At 32.5% G+C, this 24,310-nt stretch overlaps 1 protein-coding gene across 1 annotated transcript; it reads right to left on the bottom strand.

Annotated features, from left to right (window-relative positions):
- Window positions 1–22,220: 22,220 nt before the first annotated feature.
- LOC121210955 (uncharacterized) lies at window positions 22,221–23,447 on the bottom strand. Its single transcript, XM_041083012.1, has one exon. The coding sequence runs from the start codon at window positions 22,966–22,968 to the stop codon at window positions 22,339–22,341; it is 630 nt and encodes a 209-aa protein (XP_040938946.1). The 5' UTR covers window positions 22,969–23,447; the 3' UTR covers window positions 22,221–22,338.
- Between the last annotated feature and the right edge of the window lie 863 nt (window positions 23,448–24,310).

Raw genomic sequence — 24,310 nt, forward strand, 5'->3', positions numbered from 1 at the left:
GTAAGTTCATATGGTTAAATTTTATAATTGATTGTTAAAATTAGAGATTATATAATGTATTATTTTATATTTTTGTTATGAAATTATGATTATTATGATAAAACGAAATTTGAAGCTAAAGTTCAATTTAAGGGAAACGCAGGATTGAGTACGTTTATCTAATGATCAGTGATGAATTGACGGATAAGACCACGGTTAAACCGTGGCAAAGTGTGACATGTGTGACCATAGCGGAGCTATGATATTGTGAAAGTGAACGTAAGACCATGATTGAAACATGGCAGTTATTTATGTGTGCAAGTGTAAGACCATAGCTAAGCTATGCCAATATGATAAAGTGTGTGATCATGGCAAAGCCATGATAAAAATGTGTGCAAAACCAAAGTGGAATGTGGCATCAAGCTAATGACGTACTCAATTACGTAAGACGTTCCCTAATTTGACAAGTAATGGTAAGTGTTACTTGAATTTAAGTGTCGGGATTTAGTTAGTTATTAATATTGAGCTCAATCAAGTGAATTCATCATTTGAATTTATGTATGACAGGAAACTTTAGTGAAAATAATTTGTTATTGAATTATTATTTATTCGGCAAGATTTATGTTTGAGCTTATGAGCTTACTAAGCTTTCATAAGCTTACTTCTGAATGTTAATGTTCTGTGTAGATTGGCGTGAGATCAGAGGATCGGATTGACACATCGGAGTATGCTATCCAGATTTTATCAGTAGATTTTATAGTACAACTTTCGGTTTATATGGAATGTATAAGATTGATTGAAAAGAAAGTGATATTATAATATGGTCTTGAATGGCTCATACACATATATGTTAGTATATATATATATGTTAAATAGAAATTAAAAGTAGGCAATGTATGAGATTATATGGTAAGTTTATGCAAATGAGTTGTGTTATAAAACATAAGTCTAAAGTTTGTATTAAACTTGTATTGGTTGCTTGATTTGTGTATTTTGGTATGTGAAAGTATTATATGTAGGTTGATAGTGTAAAGGGTGAGAAAAGTGGTCTTAAAATGGCCTATTTTCGTCCATACGGGTAGACACACGGCCTGGCATATGGGCATGTGTTTTGGGCATGTGTCCCTACACCTTAAAAATAAGAAACAGAATGCTCAGAATTGAGCACACGGGCAAAGACACGGGCGTGTGTCTCAACCGTGTGGGTGACACGGCCTTAGACACAGGCGTGTTACATGGCCGTGTGGAAACTGCACCTATTTTATGAAAATTAAATTAACCATACGGCCTAACACACGAGCGTGTGACTTGGCCGTGTGACCTAAATTTCTTCATGCCTTATAAGTCAAAAAGTTACACGGGTTAGGAACACGAGCGGGTGAGGCCACCCGGCCTGATCGCACGTGCGTGCCCCTAAACAACACGGGTGTGTGGGCACTGTTCATAACAAAAAACTTTAAAATTTCATGAAAAATTTTTTGAGACCCCGATTTACTCCCGATTTGTTTTTATTGTTCATATTAGGCTTCGAGGGTCCATTTAAAGGATATATGGTTATTATCGAATGTGAATAGTATTTTGGTCCTATTTATTTGTAAACCCCTGTAATACTCTATAACCTTGTTCCGGTGACGTATACGGGTTAAAGATGTTACAGATTCGGTAAAGAAAAAGAATTTTTATTAGAAAACTCAACAAAAATAGCAAAGGTGGACATTTTCATTTGCATGGTCATGCATTACATACTTGTCCAATAAAGAGAAAATTCAGTATAAAATTTGACAAGTATGAGTTCCAAAAAGAACTAGGGACATGGTAATTAACCTTGAAAGAACTAAAGCAATTTGGGTACCAAAATGCAAGTAGGTGCCTCTTGTAGGTGTGTTGGAGAAATGGGGAGCAAAGCACAAAAATTTGGATGCTCTTAGCACAAAAGGAATTATGGGTAACCTCTACACCAATACCTTATTGATAATGATTAAATTAGTTGTCTATTGATGTTTTTGTTTTTAATCATAATTTGGAATTGAATTATTGGATAATATTGCTATCACGTCTAAAAATATTCTTAAGTTCTTCAAGCATGATTTGTGGTTAATTGATTGAATTTTTTATATGAACATACTTGAATATATTTATAGAATATATGCATATTTGAATATATTGCATTTTTGCACATCTTAGGAGGAGAAAATAAAGCTTAATGATTTTCATGTTTTTATTATATAAAAAGAAGTTTTTGCAACTATGAAAATTCATTTTAAGTAAATTATGAGAAAATGATTTTAACATTTTAAGAATTTACTTTTAAATTTGCTTGGACAAAGAGATATAGCAACCTTGCAATAATTTGAGTTCTTATGTTTTGAATGCAAATTTGTAGGACTTTTGAAGCTTAAATGATCAAAATTTTATTTTAATGATTTATGAACATAGAAACTATTTAGCCACGTTTTAAATAGGTTGTAAGGCTTCACTAAATGGTTTAAAGAGCTTTTAGCATAATTGTCCATTTTGAATCCAAATTCAAGGAAATATGCTTTCAATTTTTGTTTTTTAGTTTTCCTTGTTAATTTAAACCATTTGATCAATTGAACAAGTTTGTTTCATTATTTGAAAGTTGTTCTAAATATTTAAAGTTAAGTTTTTTTCTTATCCAAGTAGTGTAAGTTTTAGAGTATATTTGTTGTCATTAGATAGATCTAGGTTCACTTAGGTTGTATATAAGTGCATTTGTATGCAAGCATGCTTGTAATATGTGACATGTGCCTAATATGCCTTGTACGAAATGTATAGCTTTTTCCATACTAGGAAGAATTTCAAGTTCGGTTAAGAATTTTTTAAGCCATATTGCTTCTTTTGTTGCCTCGGAAGCAGCCACATACTCAGCCTCCATAGTAGAGTGAGCAGTGCAAGTTTGTATATTAGCCACATATTTTAGAATTATACACATGTTAGAATGCTTTGTATAGGTTTTAGATATATACTTGTATAAGACTTTTTGACATATTCATATTGTATTTTTTTTTGTTCGTAGGAGCATATAAAGGTGTATGGTCAAGTTATACTTAAGCATATACTTAGGGGAGCATCTTAACTTAAATTTTTCAATAAAAATACTTTGTACCTCATCGATCTTTATTGAAAAAAAGGTTAGTTTAAATATACATAGGGTTGAATCCAGGTATAGAAAAAATTAGGTTTAAATATATTAAAGGTTTGTATATTCTTTTAAAATTTAGAATTTAATCCATATACTTTAATTTTGGACATAAACCATTGTACTTTTTATTTAAAAGTCTTGATCCCTCCGTCTAATTTTGTTGTTAGTGGTTGTTATAAAAAGATAAAAAAAATAGTCTTCAATTTTTGCAGTTTTTTATCAATTTGATCATTACCTTTTAAAAGTAACTGGTTTTTTTTCCATATTATAAATAAAAAACATAAAAAATTAAAAATATATATTTTTAAAAAATCTAAAATTATGAAAAAAAGATATACGCTATTTAAAATGCAAAAAATAGAAAATGAAAGTTATCATTTTAAATATATATAAAAAATTTCGAAATTCAATGTTGTCTTAATTGGACTGAATCAGCTAACCAGACCGATTGGACAGAAAATCAGCTAGGATTTTGATCCAATGAGAAGTAAAAAAGATCAGTTGACCCGTGAGCTGATATGGACTAATTGAATTTCAAAATAACTTTTACCTCTCACCGAATCGATACCCCAATCAATTTTTGATCCAACCGATTCGATTGGCCGATTTAGTTTGGTTCAGGCAACATTGAATTTCAAAATTTTTATATATGTTTAAAATGATTTTTTATTTTCTATTTTTTGAATTTTAAATAGTTTCTGTTTTTTTTTTCATAGTTTTAGATTTTAAAAAATTATATTTCTTATAATTTTATGTTTTTTTTAATATGAAAAAATATTAATTTTTAAAAAAATTTAGGGTAAGGACCAAATTGATTAAAAACTATAAATAGTAAGGACAAAAAAGTTATATTACTTTTTTATAACTTATGATAAAAATTAGATGAAAAAACTGAAATATTTTAAGTAAAAAAGTAGAATGACTCAACGTTTGAAAATTACAAAAAATGATGTTGAGGATGGCTGAGTTAGGGTGAACATGTGTATTCGCAAATACAAATTAAACCGAACCACTAAACTCAGCAGTCCAATAACTAACAATTTATATGGCCCAAAATTCTAACATAACCACCTTCAGCTATCAAACATTATTTGAATACCAAAAACCCATGCAACTTCATTCCCACTTACAATTTTTTTATCCGCAATTAAAATTATCTGACCTTTTCTCTTTTTTATTTTAATTTCCAAATAATATTTGAAATTACTCCATGTTCAATTCAATAATTTTAACTTACCTTTTAAATTTGGATTATAATATAAAAAATTCATTAAAAATAATTCAATAATCATTTAAGCCCTCAATCTAAAACAATATCTAATTGAACCTTTAATCGAACTTAAGCCCTTGAATCGACATTTTCTATGAAAGCCCCTTAACATCGTTTACTTTACCATATGACACGTAATGGTTGTCCACATAGCAAAATTTAGTAATTTCTCTTTTTTTTAAAAAAATATAAAAAAAATTTAAAATTTTTTAGTTTTTTTAAAACAAAATATTAACCATAATATAAAATCATTTAACAATAAAAAATAGAATTTTTAAAAATTAAAATTTTTGTTATTAAAAGATCTAACCAAAGACACGTGTTTATGATAATCATCAACCAGCAACACACCATTGATTATTAAAAAAAACATATAACACGAAATGAAAATATTTTTTATTTGTCATCGAAAAAAACATGGTTTTTTTTTTCATCATTGTGTTGGACATTGAAACCCTAAAGGTGGAGTTTTACCACAGTGAATGAGGACCTGAAGGTCTATGGGATTATAATATTGATATTCAAAAGCTTGGCTTTGATCGTAGTACAAAGGCAAATTGCAGTGTCTAAATTCAATAGCCCTTGTAGGACAGGACAACATGTGCTTTCGCGCCGTTGGTGGTGGGAGGTGGCTTCACGATAGGAGGCGTTGGTAGGTTCACAATAGGTGGTGATGGTGGTGGTAGAATCGATGGTGTTGGTGGGTTCACAATTGGAAGTGATGGAGGTAGTAAAACCGATGGTGTTAGTGGGTTCACTATTGGTGGATTGGGGTATACTGGTGACTTTGGAGGCAATGTTGGTGGTGATTTGACCAGCGGTAGTGGATAGTAAGGTAGCTTGGGTGTATATGGCGGAGGCCACAACAGGTGACTTGGGTGTATAAAAATTCTAATTTTTTATATTTTTTATAATTTTAAAATTTCTATTTTTATTTTTAAATGATTTTCTATTATTTTTTATATTTAATATTTTTTCAGTTTTTTTAATAATTTTTTTAAAATTATCTTTTAAATTTTTTTTGCAAAGATTGAATTTTAAATTTTTTTATGATTTTTAACTTTTTTTTTAATTTAAGAGAATTTATTAAATTTTGCCATGTGGCAAAACTTTAATGTACCACGTGACAAAGTTAAAGGCATTTAAGGGCTTTCACAGAACGTGTCGACTTAAGGGCTTAATTAAATATTTAATTTTGATTAAGAGTTTAAATGGATATTATTTTCGATTGAAGGTTTAATTTATTCTTAAATTATTTTTAATATAAGTCTTTAAAATCTCTTTTATACAAATTAATAAATCTTTGGAGATTTTCTTTCATGGTTATGGTTTAGAATTTAAAATAAAAATTAACTAAAATTATAACTATGTTATAAACCATAGCTTATTTTATGTTTTTAACAATTATATTAATTACTTATAAAGCACATTAAAGTTATAACCTCGAATACGTTGCAAATGTTTAATATAAAATATATTTTTACCTTTTTGCTAGTGAACAAGAGTGGATGGGAAGGATGGATGCTATAAATGATCATATCCATATTAGGGTGTAGCAATTGTTTAATTATTTTTAACTGGCTGGTCACTCTGAAAAGTGTTTGGTACAATAATGTCAGTAGCGCAAACCTCCAATTGTACGTGGAAACATATTTGAGGTCTTCAAATAAAGGCAAATACATTAACTATTACTGACTCCCAAATCTCAGACTTACACATAAGCATTTCACCGATGATGTACAGTATGTACACTCTAATATACTGCTTTAACCCTTTATTGGTCACATCATCTACTAGCAAATGCTTCACCAATGTATTCAACTAAATAAACTTTACTCTCTATTGATATCATCCTCATCATCGATTGGATAATGCTCAATTAGCCTATTCATTTATGGATCTAAATCAAATTAAGCCACATCATTTGCAACAACTCTTTCTCTTGGAAAACTCATGATTAGGGTTATATCTTCAAAGGTGATTGTTATTTCATATAGGGAATATTTTTTTTTTTGCTTTATTCGAATTGATCTATTGTAAATACAATAAGAACAACATTTAAAAGTTCAAATTTACAGCATCCCATAATATAACATTTTCTACAATTAAAAACTGACGTTTGATATCAAGTCTAATACTCACCACCAAGCTTTAAACATGTCTCCACGATTTGTACCTGCTATCGCCAAGGTTGAGGCCATTTAATTTCCTTTCTTATCTTCCATCGAAAATACAACACTACCTACTTTCTTAATTTTCCTCTCAATATCTACAAATGTTGATTATAGTGACCATGGTCTCATCAACTTGTTTGCACACCAATTGAACATCACATTAGAACCAATTTCTACAAACAATAAGTCATTTATCTTACATTCTAAAGATATACATACTTCCAATGCTAACAGCACCACTCCTGCCTCTGCCGAATCAACATCATTTGTTGCAATAGGACCTGAAAATAGAGCTCTTGCAACACCCTCCATATCTCTCAAAACACCTCCACAACCTACACTATTTTCATTTGTTATCCCACATACATTGAACTTTAAACATACTTCCGGAGGAGGGCGCCATATCGATGAGGATGATCTAAATTTAATTGTGTCTATCCTGCACCTATTCAAACAAATCCACCAAGAGCTCTCTTGCATCAATAAATCATCATAGATAGACCTTATCCATAACAATGCCCTCAACTTTGATTGAAAAATCAAAGTTTCCATGGTCATCATCTTTCTTTCAAAGACAAGTCCATTTCTTACCAACCATACTGTCTAGTAGGCTACCGAAATTGATATCAACCATAAGTTTTTTTGGATACCAGCCAATTTCATATTATAACACAATATGTAGAATTCACCAAGTCCTTCTACCGGTTCCCATTAAGCCTCCCACCAATTGAAAATTTTATACCAAAATCCTTCAATAAATTTACATTTGAAGAACCACCCTTTCTCACCATAGGCAACCGATCAAGATGTTTTGAAGTTTCACCCCTCTTTTGACAAGAAATTCCTTTGTAGGAATTCTATCAATGACGAGCATCCAAAGAAAGCTTCGTACTCTCGGTGGTACCTTTAATTTCCATATTTTGTCAAAAGCAAAATTTATATCATCCTCACATTCTATTATCAATAATTCAGAACACTTCTTTACTGTAAAATCCCCATTACTATCGTGTACCCAACAAAGCCAATCCTCCACCCAGGAACTAACTCCGTGCTACTCACTCTATCCTCCAATTTACAAAGCATCTCTTCGTTTCTTTCTAATAATGTTCTTGTAAAGAGTTCGTTCCATTTTACTTTGCTAAATCTATTATTTCTCGAGTAATCTATACAGTACCTCCCTTTTGTCTTGCTAAGCGAAATAGCCTTGGAAATTCCAATTTTAGTGGACAATTATTGCACCATATGTCTACCTAAAACATTTTCGTCCTTCCATTTCCAATCCGCCAACAAAAAGCTTCATTCCCCACCCTTTTAGACACATAGGCATCATTAGAATTCTCTATAATACCTCTCCAAACAATTGACATATCTTTTGAACAAATTATCCTAAATCGCCATCATTGTAAGCTCGAACCATATTTCACTAGGATAACTTTTCGCCACAACGTATTTTTTTCAATCGCAAATCTCCAGCACCATTTAGCCAATAATGCTCTATTTTGTATTCCAATATTCACTACTCCCACTCCTCCCTTCTCCTTTGGCTTGAATACCTTATTCAAATTAATCTTATCCATCTTCTTTTTACCATCTATACTCCCCCAAAGAAAATTCTTCCTTATCTTGTCGATCTTTTTAATTATCGTCGTTGGAGCTTGAAATAATGACATGAAATAAATCAGTAAAGATGACAACACAGCATTGATTAACACTATCTTTGCAGCCCATGATAGCATACGACATTTCCATCCCGATAATTTCTTTTTGAATCTCTCTATACTAAGGTCCTAAGTGGCTACCCTCCTCGAATCTACTCCAAATGGAATCCTCAAGTAATTGAAAGGCAAAGACCCTATCTTGCACTTATATATTACTACCATCCGATATAATATTTCTTCATGTACATCGAAACTACTAGACAAGATTTTTTGAAATTGATACTAAGACCCGAAAATATCTCAAAACACCGTGGAATATATTTCGCGTTGCTCATCTCCTGTTCATCTGCTATTAAGAATAGTATAGTGTCATCTGTGAATTGTAAATGAGTAAAAATCTGTCCAAGAATAACATTTTGAAAGCCTTCAATTAGCCCCAACTCCACAACTTTATCCATTTCCAAATGAAGCACTTATATCAATAAAATAAATAAGAATGGGAATAACGAATCTCCTTGACAAAGACCTCTACAGAATATGAATTCATTTGTGGTTGATCCGTTGATAATTATTGTTGCTCTCACCTTAAATACGCACTCTATAATCCATTCTATCCATTTTTCACCAAATCCCATCTTGAATAAGACCAACTCCAGAAAATCCCACCAAACACAGTCATATGGTTTAGAAAAATCCAATTTGAAGATTAGATTGCCCCCTTCCGTCTTTCTTCTTAATCGAGTGGATTATTTCATTTCTATTAAAATTCCGTCAAATATTTGTCTTCTTCTGATGAATGCACATTGAGTATCGCTCACCATCTCTCCGACGACCTCTCTTATTCTTTGATGTAATACCTTTGCCACTATCTTGTACAAAGAGCTTACCAAACAAATTGGCCTAAAACCAGATATTTCAGTTAGATTTTCAATCTTTGGTATGAGTGTGATAAATGATGAATTAATATTCCTCTCAAGCTTTTCGGATATAAAAAATTTTGCCATTAATCTAAAAAAATCCTCATTTACAATCTCTTAGCTTTAAAAAAAAAACACAAGTTAAAGTCGTTCGATCCAAGTGCTTTCTGTTCATCATAGCTTCATACTGCCTCTTTAATCACATCCATCGAAAATGGTGCCTCCAGTTTCAAAGTCTTCTCCTCATTTAGCTTTCTAAAATTTAGTTCCAAGTCCATTCTCCACTTCCTCACTGGGCAATTAAAATAATTTTTGAAAAAATTGTATAGTCTCTCTTTCATCTCCTTAGGTTTATTGCACCAATGAGGCTCTATTTTCAAATTATATACCATCTTCCTTTTAGCTTTGATCTTCACTGCTCTATGGAAAAAAGCTAAATTAACATCCCCTTCTTTTAACCATGTCATCCTTGATTTTTGACACCAAATTGATTTTTTAAATTTAATTCCTTCACAAAGTTCAGTATTCAACTTTTTTAATTCCTCCGTCTCTAACTTGGTCAGTTTTTTGTGTTCGCTAGCTTCATCGATCTCCTTAATCCTATCTTCACTTTCTATAATTCTTTTTTTCAATACATTGCTGGCATTCTCGTTCTACTTCTTGAGAGCTCCTTTGAGTTTTCACAATTTTACTGCCATACGCCATTTTAAACTACCCATTTCCGACCATTCTTTATTAATTAGTCTCTTACAATCTTCCTTTTTGAACCATGTATTAATGAACTTAAATGGTATTGGTCCCCAATCAATTGATTCGTTTTCCAAAAAAATTAGTATGTGATCCGATGTCGATCTCTTTAATCCTTGTTGTTATAAGTCTTTCAATTTAACCAACCAAGATTCCTCTGGTAAAAATCTATCTAGTCTGCTACGTTTATTGTTCGATCCAAACCAAGTGAAATTTTTCTACAATAAAGGAAAATCAATAGTTTGCATCTATCAATGAAGTTTCTGAACTCCTTAGAACCCTTCTCTAAGCCTAGACAATTGATTCTTTTACTTCTATTTCTCACACGTTAAAATCACCTCCTACAATCCATATACTACTAAATTGGCTTCTCAAACCATATAGCTCTTCCTAAAGATTTTTTTGTTCTAGAAAATTGTTGGGTACGTATACATTAATCAATACCGCCCATACCCCTTCACACAACCACTTTCCTTTGATAATAATGAATCTATTTTCACAAGACTCAATATTGGCCTTAAAAAAACCCTTATCCCATACTATAATCAGTCCCCCAGACCTTCCTATTGCTGCAGCAAATCTAATTTCAAAGTTGTCATCACCCCAAAATTTTCTGACTAAGTCCATTAACACAATTTCTAACTTAGTTTCCTTAAAAAAACAGACGTTTGCCCTTGTCATTCACAATAATCTTTTGACTGACTCTATTTTAGATTCCGACCCCAACCCTCTAATATTCTAAGAGACAATTCTCACATTGTTCCTATCAAGCAAATTAAACAGACAAAAACTAACAAATCGACAACTCACCTATTTTTCAGATTCCTTTTTCAATCTGATTTCGATAGTTTTTATTGTTGCCCTTCAATCCTCAGTATCTCTTCGATTACAATCTTCTCATCACCTTGCACACTAAAACCCAATTTTTTCCCACTTTACAAGTCTTCTTTGCTTCTTTTAGTATGATTTTTCTTCTATTGTTGATATCTAAGTCTGGTAATGACAGATTTGCTATGCTTTTGTCGAACCTAGAATCCTCCTTTCTTTTCTCTTTTCTCGTCCCCTTATCCCTATTCAATTTTTCTTTCATTGTGAGAACTATATCCTGTATTTCATGCATAGATCAAATCATCTTATTCAACACTTTCTTTTTTTCTTTTCTTTTGTATTATTTGGAAAAGTTATTCTTCAATTTCGAAACTTGTAACCTGTTTCCTTGATCCCTTTGTTTTTGAAAAATTTGTTGATTTTTGTTTTGAATTTAGGCACCTTTCCTTGTCTGGATTCTGCCTTTCTTTATCTATTAAGCCTACTTCCCTGCCCACTTCAATTTGTGTTTCTAGCCCTCTATATTGATTCATTTCCATCGGCAGGCCCATATTAGAGATATCTCAATGCACTCAATCCACTAAGGCATTTGTTGCATCCCCTTTATTAGGTATACCCTGTAACACCCATCACCCGTATTCAATACTGGAATAGGGTTACAGAGCATTACCAGACTTATCACACATTTAAACATACATTTCACGTATAATTAATCATTTTATATGCATTTCATTCACAAGAAAACATTTTGTCCCTAATACAAGTTTACGAAGCCCTAAACATGCATTGGGAGTGGTTCGGGACTAAACTGAAAACTTTGGAAACTTTTTGAACACTTAGAAAAATTTTCTCAAAAATAGGAGACACGCACTCGTGCGACCCGGTCGGGTCTCTCACATGGCAAAAGACACTCTCGTGTCACAGGCCGTGTGGACATTCGAAATGGGAGCATATGGCTGTGTCCCAGCCCGTGTCTGACCCTGTGTAACTCACTGACTTGGGTCACACAGCTAACATACGCGCCCGTGTGGCTACCCTGTGTACCCTAAAAATGGCCATACACGCTCGTATGCTAGGCCATGACAAACCTGTAGGGTATACGGACTTATGCCGCACAGCCAAATTACACGCCCGTGTCTCTGCCCATGTGGGCAAAAATAAGATATTTATTAAGCCATTTTGCCACCCAAACTTATGCTTACATACATTAAACTCAAAGACACCAAAACATAGCATTAATAGACATTCTTCTAAACTCATCCAAACATAAATCATACTATTTTATTACCAACCACAACAAGGCACACATAATCTACATTATGCCAAACAATTTCATGCTAATACCCAAAATCTCAAATCATAAATATGGATACATTCAAACATGCATTATTTCACCTAATATCACAAACATATCATTCCTCAAACATGGACTATTTCATACTCCAAATACTAATTCAAAAAAAAATACCCACCACAATTAGCATTTATAGGACAATTACCAAACTCAAAACAAAGGTCATTTGCACACTTATATACATTATCAAAATCACCGATATAAGCCAACTCACATGGCTATATATACAATCCAAAACAGAAACATTTACAAGCCAATTCAAATGGCCAAAATCATTATCAACTCATAACCAAAATGACCATAATCTTCTACATGTCATATAACCAAAACACAAGCTCAAAACTACCAAATTGATAGTTGAATAGTGTAATGGAGTCTCCGACGATCCCCCAATTCGAGCTAGCTTTAAATTCACTATAAAACATGGAAAAATAAACAAAGTAAGCTTTATAGCTTAGTAAGTTCGTATAACATTTATATCAACTCATCATATAAACTCAAATTAAGCCAAAAACATAACATATCATATCTCATAATGAATCATCAGCCTACCACTTTTGCATCCACCAAATTAGATGTCATTTCCATAATTTTCATTATTGCAGTGTATTACTCGATTTTTGTACATACTTGTACCTTCCCATATTTAACTCATATTCTTTCACATTATTAACATATTCATTAAACCATTCAGAATATTATCGGATACTCGGGAAACTCGCACACTTAGTGCCAAATAAATAGTTGTAACTGTATCAATTTCGCACATTAAGTGTCAACATATATATATTGCCGAAGCTATCTCGATCTCGCACACTAAGTGCAAATATATAACCAAATCTATCTTGATTTCGCACACTAAGTGCCCATACTTAACCGAATTATCGTCAAACATGATTGTAGTCTCGTATACACAATTTATGTAATATCAAAGCATTTAAAGCATAATTATAACAATGCTTATTACATACGAACTTACCCCAGATGTAAAAACGGCAAAATAAGTCGATTGGTAGAGTACTTTGTTTTTCCCCCGATCTAACTCTGAGTTTCACTTTTCTTGATCTATTTGATATCAAAATTAGCTTATTTAATAATCTCACTATTCAATTTAGTCCAAAAAACACTTTAAAGCACTTTTACACATTTGCCCATTTGTTTCACCACTTTTACAATTTAGTTCTTATTTCATAAAAACACAATTTCATGTTATTCAACCACAATCCATGTTAGCCGAATTTCAATTAGGTCCCTAATAGCCCACTTTTTCCATTTATTTCACATTTTAACCACAAAGTTTTCACATTTCACAATTTAATCCCTAATTCACATTTTCACAAAAAAATCACTTAACAAATACTTGTATAACTATCATCAAACATTTATAATCTATCATTAAACATCAAAATACTCATGTATTCATCAATAGAAACATGTAAAATCTTTAACAATTTTGCAAAATAGTCCCTGGGCTAGCTAGACCTAGTTGCAACGATTTTAAAAACATAGAAATCATTAAAAACGGGACAAAAAGGGACTTACAAATGAGTTAGAAAGCTTGGCCAAATGAAATGGATAAAATGGCTTCCCTTGCCCTAGTAATCGGTTGGAAAAGATGATAATGGAATAAAATTTGGTTTTATTTTATTTTATTTAATTTAACATTATTTACAAATTACCATAATTAACATTAAAAATATTCAATAATTACACCAAATGTCTTGCCACTATCATCCACTAAGTTATAAATGGGCTAATTACTACATAAGGACCTCTACTTTAAGGTTCTATAGCTATTAGACACCTTTAGCTAATAGAACACAACTTTTACACTTTACGCAATTTAGTCCTTTTTATCAAATTAAACGCTCAAACGATAAAAATTTTTAATGAAAATTTCACACAATCATATTTGCATGCCGTAAAAATTAAAATAATAAGAAAATAAATATTTTAAATTCGAATTTGTGGTCCCAAAACTACTGTTCTGATTTGATTAAAAACGGGCTCTTACAACTCTCCCCCCTTAGGGATTTTTGACCCCAAAAATCTTACCAGAAAAGAGGTTAGGGTATCGTTTTCTTATAGCTTCCTCGAGCTCCCACGTAGCCTCTTCAACCCCGTAACATTGCCAAAGTACTTTCACTAAAGCTGTGCTTTTATTTTTCAACTGTTTAACATTTCGGGCTAAAATTCTGATCAGCACTTCTTTATAAGTCATATTGGTTTGAATTTCAATCTCTGCAGGAGAAATGATATGTGATGGATCTGATCTGATCTATATCGGCGCAACATTGACACATGAAACACATTGTGAATCTTTTCCAACTCTAATGGTAAGGCTAGTCGATATGCTACTAGACCTATTCTTTTAATGATCTCATACGACTTGATGAATTGTGGACTCAGTTTACCTTTACGACCAAATTGAAGGATTTTCTTCTACGGAGATACTTTCAGAAATATATTTTCGTCGATCTGAAATTCAATGTCTTTTCATTTCAAATCCGTATACGATTTATGTCGATCTAAAGCTACTTTCAAACTGTCACGAATTACTTTCACTTGATCTTCAGCCTCTCGGATCAACAAAACATTTACCTTTGAACTCTAACACGCAACAACAAAACATATATTCGAGAATCTAAATTACTCTCTTAGACTGACCGTCAGTTTGCAGATGAAATGTTGTACTAAAATTCAATTTCGTACCCAGAGCTTCTTGCAATTTCTTCCAAAATCGCGATGTAAACCTCGAATCTCTATCCGAAATAAACTAAATTGACACCCCGTACAATCTAACGATCTCAGATATATACAATTCAGTCAATCTATCAAGTGAATAATTAGTACGTACCAGAATAAAATGTGCTAATTTTGTTGATCGATCTACAACAACCCAAATAGCATCTTTCTTTTTCGGAGATAGAGGCAAACCCGATACAAAATCTATCATAACTCTATCCCACTTCCACTCTGGTATCATCACCGGTTGTAACAATCCCAAAGGCACTTGATGCTTAGTTTTAACTTGCTGACATACTAAACATCTCGATACAAATTCTGAAATATCTCGTTTCATTCTAGACCACCAATACAGTTGTTTCAAATCATTGTACATTTTGGTACTCCTCGAGTGAATAGATAGACAACCGCTATGTGTTTCGTATAAAATTTTCTGAATGATCTCAGGATTATTTGGTACGCAAATCCTACCTTGGAACATTAAGCAACCATTGGATCCTATCTGTGATTCTGAATCACTAGTAGACTCACGCTACATTCTTTTAGCTTGTGACTCGGTATCACACTTTTGAACTTCACAAATTTTCTGAAGAAAAATCGGTTTAGCTTTTAATTCAGCTAATATCACTCCATCATCCAACAAAGTCAAATCTCGTATTCATCACTCCCAAAGCAAATAACGATTTTCTATTTAAAGCATCTGCGACTACATTTACTTTCCCCGAATGATAATTTATCACCAACTCATAATCTTTTAACAACTCGATCCATCTTCGTTATCGTAAATTCAGATATTTCTGAGTCATTATATATTTCAAACTCTTGTGATCAATAAAGATATGTCACTTTTAGCCGTACAAATGATGTCGCCAAATTTTTAATGCAAAAATAATTACGGCCAATTCTAAATCGTGCATTCACTTTACACTCTTGTATCAAAACGTAACCCAAACCGTTCAATGACACGGTGCTATAAATCACGAATTCTTTACCCGACTTAGGTTGAACCAACACTGTTGCCTTAGTTAACAATGCTCTCAACTGATCGAAACTCTGTTGACATTTCTCAAACCACTCAAGTTTCACATTTTTTTGTAACAATTTGGTTATAAATATAGCAATCATCGAGAACCCTTTAACAAAACGTCGAAAGTAACTAGCTAACCCTAGAAAACTTCTAACTTCAAATACATTTCTCGGTGGTTTCTAGTCAACAACTGCCGAAATTTTGCTCGGATCAACTCGTATACCCTCCGCTGAAACAATGTGTCCTAGAAATCCAAACTCTCGAAGCCAAAACTCGTATTTACTAAATTTAGTGTACAGTTACTTATTTCTTAAGGTTTGTAGCACAATTCTGAAATGCTCAGCATGCTCAAACTCATCTCGTAAATAAATCAGAATGTCGTCAATGAATACAACAACAAATCTGTCTAAATACGGTCTAAAAATTTAATTCATCGGATCCATAAAAATTGCAGGAGCATTAGTCAATTCGAAAGGCATAACAAGAAATTCATAATGTCCGTACCTCATTCTGAACGCAGTTTTCAGCACATTCGAATCTTTCACTCGTAACTGATAATAGCCAGATCTCAAATCAATCTTCAAAAACATTGTTGTCCCTTTCAACTGATCAAACATGATTTGTCAGCAACGGATATTTGTCCTTTATTGTAACCTTGTTGAGCTTTCGATAATCAATACATATTCTCATTGACCCTTTTTTTTTCTTTACAAACAATACAGGCGCACCCCAAGGTGAAAAACTAGGTCGTGCAAAACCTCTGGTTGTTAATTCTTGCAACTGAGATTTCAACTCTTTCAATTCAGTCGGAGCCATTCTGTTCAAAGCTATCCATATCGGTGAAGTTCTTGGTACTAACTCAATAGCAAACTCAACCTCTCTTATCGGTGGTAACCCCTGTAATTCTTTTAGAAATACATCTGGATATTCACAGACTACATGTACTGATTCAATCTTTGATTCAGACACTTTTGTATCTAAAACATAAGCAAGATAAGCTTCGCACCCTTTTCTCACACATCTTTGAGCTGACATAGACGAAATCACAGCATGCAATTCACTCAATTCATCTGATTCAATTGAAATGGTTTCACTATTCTGACATTTCAATTCAATGATCTTTCATCTACAATTCACAACAGCATTATGCAGAGTCAACCAATTGATACCCATAATTATATCGAATTCATCAAATGGTAATAGCATCAAATTAGCCGAAAAACAGTAACCCCGAGTCATTAAAGGATAGCTCTTGCAAACTTTATTAACTAGAACATATTTCCTAAGGGGTTAGATACTTTAATCACAAACTCAGTAAACTCAACAGGTAAAATCTTACTAGAAACTAGATTCTCACAAATATATGAATGAGTCGATCAATGATCAATCAAAGAAATCACATTAATGTCGTAAAGAGAAAATGTACCAGTAATAACATCTGGTGATGATGCGTCTTCGCAAGCGCAAATAGCGTAAGCTCTAGCAGGTGCTCTGGCCTTAAATTCCATAGCCAAATCTTTTGTCGCACCTCTACTACTGGTCACATTTCCAACATTTCTCGGTAGCCTCCCTTTAGTGGTTGTGCTACTCGGTCTTGCATTCTGAATATTATCTTTTTCAGCTAATTCTGGGCAAACTCGAATAAAATGATCTCGTGAACAACATTTGTAACAAACTCTATTATTATTTTTCACCTAACATTCCCCAAAATGCTATCTTCCACACTGTCAACACTCGAGTTTATTATTTCTTACATTGCCAATGCTTGAGACTGAAGTAACTTGAGCTTTAGGACTCATGTATTGATTTCCATGATCTTTATTCTGATATCCCACTGAAGCATTGGATCGATTATACGAATCTCGTGATCTTTTTTATGAAGACTGATATGGCTTATTCATTGGTCTTTTTTTCGAGTCTCTAGCTTCTGAATCTACTTTTCTCTTTTCTTTGTTAAGCTCCTCGACTTTGCAAACTCTACCAACCAGAACAACAAATTTTTTCAATTCTAGGATTCCAACTAGAAGTTAATTATCCTCTTTCAACCTGTCAATTAACTGTTTACACATAATTTCTTCGGTAGAAACATACTCCCGAGCATACTTGCTCAACCGTATGAATTCTCTTTCATATTCAGTCACAGTTATACGACCCTGTTTCAGTTCTAAAAATTCTTTCTGCTTTTGATCGAGAAATCTCAGACTGATGTATTTCTTTCTGAACGCAACTTGAAAGAATCCCAAGTAACTCTTTCTCTCGGTACCATGGATGTCAAAGTACTCCACCATTGATAGGTAGTGTCCCTCAGAAGTGATACAGCACATTTTAAACATTCGGCTGGTGAACACGACAATTCATCAAATACCCGAATAGTGTTTTCAAGCCAAAATTCAGCTCTTTCGGTATCATCATCAACAGTAGCTCTGAATTCTTAAGTCCCATATTTTCTAGATCTTATCAACTGGCGGCTTACTTAATCGTAAAAGTTCCACATCTTGAGGAACTACAGGAACATGTTGAGAATTAGGTGGGGTGGAGGTTGTTGAACAGTCGGATTTGTCTGGACATATTGTGTGAACCACTCGTTCATCATTTGGAAGAAGGCTTCCTTAGCTTCCCCTCCATGACTTCTTGATACATTTCTAGATTCAGAAAGCGCTACCCTTTGAGCAAGAGCTGGGGCATTACTCTCAACATTATCAGCTACAACTCGATTGGGATCTATTTGCTATATGAAAACACAATTTAAATTGTCAGGAGTCATCACACTATCACAGCTTATATATGACATGTATAGCTCCGATGCCAATAAATGTAACACCCTTCACTCATATTCAATGCCAGAATAGGGTTACGGAGCATTACCAGACTTATCACACATTTAAACATACATTTCATATGCAATTAATCATTTCATATGCGTTTCATTCACAAACATACATTAATACGAGCTTACGAGGCCCTAAACATGCATTAGATGTGGTTCGGGACTAAATTAATAACTTTAGAAACATTTTCAACACTTAGAAAAGTTTTCTCAAAAACAGAGGACATACGCCCGTGTGGCCCGGCCGTGTCTCTCACACAACAAAAGACACACATCACAAGCCATGTTGACATTCAAAATTGGAACACATGGTCGTGTCCTAGCCCGTGTCTAACCCTGTGTAACTCTCTAACTTGGGTTACACGGCCAACACACACGCCCATGTGGCTAGCCTGTGTGCCCTAAAAATGGTCATACACTCTCGTGTGTCATGCCGTGTGCTAGGCCGTGCCAAACCTGTAGGGTATACTGACTTATGCCGCACAGCCAAATCACACGCCCGTGTGTAAGGCCGTGTGGAGCATACTGACTTGATTTCTAATTCAACACCAGGGGACACACGGTGCTGTAATCTAATGGTGCGTCGCACACAGCTGAGACACACGCCCATGTGGAAAAAAATAGGCTATTTATTAAGCCATTTTGCCACCCAAACTTATGCTCACCTACATCAAACTCAAAGGCACCAAAACATAGCATTAATAGGCATTCTTCTAAACTCATCCAAACATAAATCATACTATTTTATTACCAACCACAATAAGGCACACATAATCTACATTATGCCAATCAATTTTATACCAATACCCAAAATCTCAAATCACCAATATGGATACATTTAAACATGTATTATTTCATTTAATATCACAAACATATCATTCCTCAAACATGGGCTATTTCATACTCCAAATACTAATTCAAAAAAAAATACTACCCATCATAATTAGCATTTATGGGACAATTACCAAACTCAAAACAAAGGTCATTTGCACACTTATATAAATCATCAAAACCACCTATATAAGCCAACTCACATGGCTATATATACAATCCAAAACATAAACATTTACAAGCCAATTCAAATGGCCAAAATCATTATCAAATCATAACCAAAATAACCATAATCTTATACATGTCATATAACCAAAACACAAACTCAAAAGTACCAAATTGATAGTTGGATAGTGTGATGGAGTCTCAACGATCCTCGAATCCGAGCTAGCTTTAAATTCACTATAAAACATGGAAAAATAAACAAAGTAAGCTTTATAGCTTAGTAAGTTCATATAACATTTATATCAACTCATCATATAAACTCAAATTAAGCCAAAAACATAACATATCATATCTCATAATGAATCATCAACCTACCACTTTTGCATCCACCAAATTAGATGCCATTTCCATAATTTTCATCATTTCAGTGTATTACTTAGTTTCTGTACATACCTGTACCTTCCCATATTTAACTCATATTCATTCACATCTTTGACATATTCATTAAATCATTCCGAATATTTTTGGATACTCGGAAAAATCGTACACTTAGTGCCAAATAAATAGTCATAGCTGTATCAATTTATCACACTAAATGTTAATGTATATATATAGCCGAAGCTATCTCGATCTCGCATACTAAGTGCAAATATATAACCAAAGCTATCTCGATTTCTCACACTAAGTGTCCATAATTAATCGAATTGTCGTCAAACATGATTGTAGTCTTGTATACACAATTTATGCAATATCAAAGTATTTAAAGCATAATTATAACAATGCTTATTACATACGAACTTTCCTTGGATGTAAAAACAGTGAAATAAGTCGATTAGTCGAGTACTTTATTTTTCCTCGATCTAACTCTGAGTTTCGCTTTTCTTGAAGATTAGCTTATTTAATAATCCCTCTATTTAATTTAGTCCAAAACACACTTTAAATCATTTTTACACATTTTCCCCATTTGTTTCACCACTTTTACAATTTAGTCCTTATTTCATAAAAATACATTTTCATGCAATTCAACCACAATCCATGCTAGCTGAATTTCAATTAGGTCTCTAACAGCCACATTTTCTATTTATTTCATATTTTAACTATAATTTTTTCACATTTCACAATTTAATCCCTAATTTGCTTTTTCACCAAAAAAATCACTTAACAAAACTTGTATAACTATCATCAAACATTCATAATCTATCATTAAACATCAAAATACTCATGTATTCATCAATGGAAACATGTAAAATCTTTAACAATTTTGCAAAATAGTCCCTAGGCTAGCTAGACTTAGTTGCAACGATCTCAAAAATATAAAAATCATTAAAAACATGACAAAAATGGACTTACAATTGAGCTAGAAAGCTTGGCCGAATAAAATGGATAAAAATAGCTTCCCTTGCTCTAGCAATCGGTTGGAGAAGATGATAATGGAATAAAATTTGGTTTTATTTTATTTAATTTAATTACAAATTACCATAATTAACCTTAAAAAAATTCAATAATTACACCAAATGTCATGCCACTATCATCCACTAAGTTATAAATGGGCTAATTGTTGCATAAGGACCTCTACTTTAGGGTTCTATAGCTATTAGACACCTTTAGCTAATAGAACACAACTTTTACACTTTACACGATTTAATTTTTTTTATCAAATTAAACACTCAAACGATAAAATTTTATACCGAAAATTTCACAAAATCATATTTTCAATGCCGTAAACATCAAAATAATAATAAAATAAATATTTTAACTTCAAAATTGTGGTTCAAAAACTATTATTTCAATTTAACTAAAAATATGCTGTTACATACCCTTTTTGACTTAAAAAATTATTCTCCACATTAATTGCAGCTGCCGACATTCTCTAATCCCCTATTCCATTTCCTTCATTCTCAATGCAGGGTGCATTAATTGTAGCTCATTTTTTCATAAACCAACGGAATTGTCGCTTCTGTGAAAAAAGGAAAAAACAAATGATGAAGGGTATTTTATAGGTACGATAAAAAAAATGATAATACAGAACTAAACACACATGTGCATTCAGCTCCGTTACACACATTTATTAAAGTTCAGATTTTCAAATGATTAAAATTTTCTTGAAATCAGGAATACGAAAATACGATTTAAACTCATGTTAAATGAGAATTTACGGTCTTCTAATATGTATTAAAGTTAAACTTCCCAATATTCAAAATAAATACACAACACCAAAAAATGTTAAAGTCTTATGTTAATTACAATTAAAAAGCTCAATAGTTATCATTCAATGCAGATGCATTTGATTTATATGTGTCTTTTGTACTTGTCAAGATCTTGAGCTAAAAAAGAGATAATTGAACTACTTATAAGAGAACTCGAGATTTATAACTTTCAAGGTACTAAAACCCATATTTTAAAAACAATTGGTTGGATACTTATTTTGATAAATAATTATATTTTTCACTATATTAAAATTAAAAAAAAACTCAAAATTTCTTTTGTTTACTTATTAGTAAAATTTATTCTAGCAACCTTTCTAAAAAAAAAAAGAAAAGAAAATCTACAAAACCTTTATGGATTTTGTTTTGGTTACAAAGAGAAAGCATTTGTTCTTCCTCGTATAATAGTTTAAAATACTACATACATACATACATCCATGTATTACATATTAGAGGCTCGTCTCCATCATTTCTTGACGTCTCTTCAAAGAAAGCTGCTTCTGCAGTCTCATTTGTCGATGGAACCTTTTTATGAACAAGTCAGCTACTCGGTCTATCTCGTCTTCCAACCTAAACTCCTCCCCTTTATCTGTTTTTGAGTTCTTCACTATATCTATCACCGAACTTCCTGGATCCCCCAACTCCATTTCCCCCGACTCGAACAGCGAGTGAGTAAGGTCCGGGTATTTTTCTTCCGCCTCCGCCTCCGCCTCCCCATCATCACCATCACCATCACCATACTCTTCTTCTTCTTCTTCTTGATCATCATACTTGGTCTCTGCTGTACTTGGAAGCCACATGGCATTATTACTATTGTAAAGAACGATTGCTTGGACTTGCTGATCTCCACAATCATCATCTTCTAGTTCTTTGGAGATTTTATCATTGTGCCCCATCAAAGCATTCAGCTTCTCGGAGAATGAGCTCATCAAAAACTTCCTGTTTTGAAGCAAGGAGAAAATGACGAGGCGAGCCTTGATGGCTTTTGTTTTGCTCTTTAAAGCCATGGTTTTGGCCTTAGCCATTGTGGTTAAACCTGCTATTAACTGCTTCAACAACCCAGTTGCTTTGTTCTTCATCTTCGGAAATAAAATAAGGATTAAACCAAATCAGTAAGGTTTTGAAATGTGTAAAGCAAAGCTGAGGAAACGAAGGAATGGTGTGGAATGAAGGGTGTGAAGGATTTATATAACGGCTAAATGCCTTAATGGATGATGAAATGATTGGTTTGGTGGGGGAAACAGGAGGAAGAGTGGGGGCTAAGAAAAAGCAAAAGGCATTCTAGTGAAAGCTAAAGTTAAAAAGTAGAAATTAGGACATAATATGTCCAAAAAATAAGAAATTAGGACATAAAGGTAGGGACAAGTGGCATAATAGCACAGCTTTGATTGTGGTTAGGTGGTTTTCTAAGCATATAATTTTGGCTTCTAGGCTCCCTGCAGTTCGGTATGGTATGATTTATATTAGATTAGTGTGTCAGTGGGGACACTTCTTTTGATACGTATGCACTCCAATATCGTGCAAGAATTAAGAAACGTTGAGAAAATTATTTAAGTGCCGGAACTTTCTTCATTTATCAGGCGTAAGAATTGGGTCAATACATCATTTATCTTTATTACTTGTTATTAATTATTTTTTAATTTTCATGTTGTTGTTAATAGAATAGAATTATAAATTTATTTAATTTTATAATTAATTTGTTACATCGCATTATTATTTTTAAGTTTTAAATTTAATTTGATGAAAATTAATTATTAATTTTTATTAAATTAAAGTAAACACTAAAAAATTAACATAATTATTTTTAGATACTAAAATATATATAACTTTTACTAAATATATGTATCACATTGAAAAACACACAATACCATGTATTAAGCCCGAAAATTTTACCATCCAAAAAATTTTGAGAGTAAAAATGCTTATGATTCTAATTTTATAAGGAAAATTAATATTAATAGTTGAATTAATTTATTTTTTAACAATGAGATCTATCTCTTCTCTAGTAGTAAATAAAAATTAAAATGCAAAGTATTAAGGATCATGATATATTTTGGAATAATATAAAATCGAAGAAAAATTCCTTAAAATATATTGGAATTCAAAATGAGATATATTTGGCAAAATTTTCAAATTGAGAATTTGACAAGCTTTGAATTTGTAAATTTTTTTCGGACTTCTTTTCGAAATTGTGAAACTATGCTGTTTACCATGAATGAGTATCCTATTTGTAGAGAAAGTCCTAGAAGAATACAAGAGATTTTTCAAATATACTTTTTTAAAAATGTTAAATCTTCTTATTTAATTAGAAAATAAAAATGAAAAAAAAACAGCTCAAAGATAAATTTGAATTGGATGATTCATGAATTATTATAATTTAACTTGCTTTTTTTTAATTTACCTTTAAATTATATTTTATTT

Source organism: Gossypium hirsutum, chromosome A12 (assembly GCF_007990345.1).
Source record: "Gossypium hirsutum isolate 1008001.06 chromosome A12, Gossypium_hirsutum_v2.1, whole genome shotgun sequence".
NCBI classification, from domain to species: domain Eukaryota; kingdom Viridiplantae; phylum Streptophyta; class Magnoliopsida; order Malvales; family Malvaceae; genus Gossypium; species Gossypium hirsutum.

What these genes read in the sequence shown, in the direction of transcription:
- LOC121210955 (XM_041083012.1), bottom strand. Translation starts at nt 22,968, where the DNA reads ATGAAGAACAAAGCAACTGGGTTGTTGAAGCAGTTAATAGCAGGTTTA.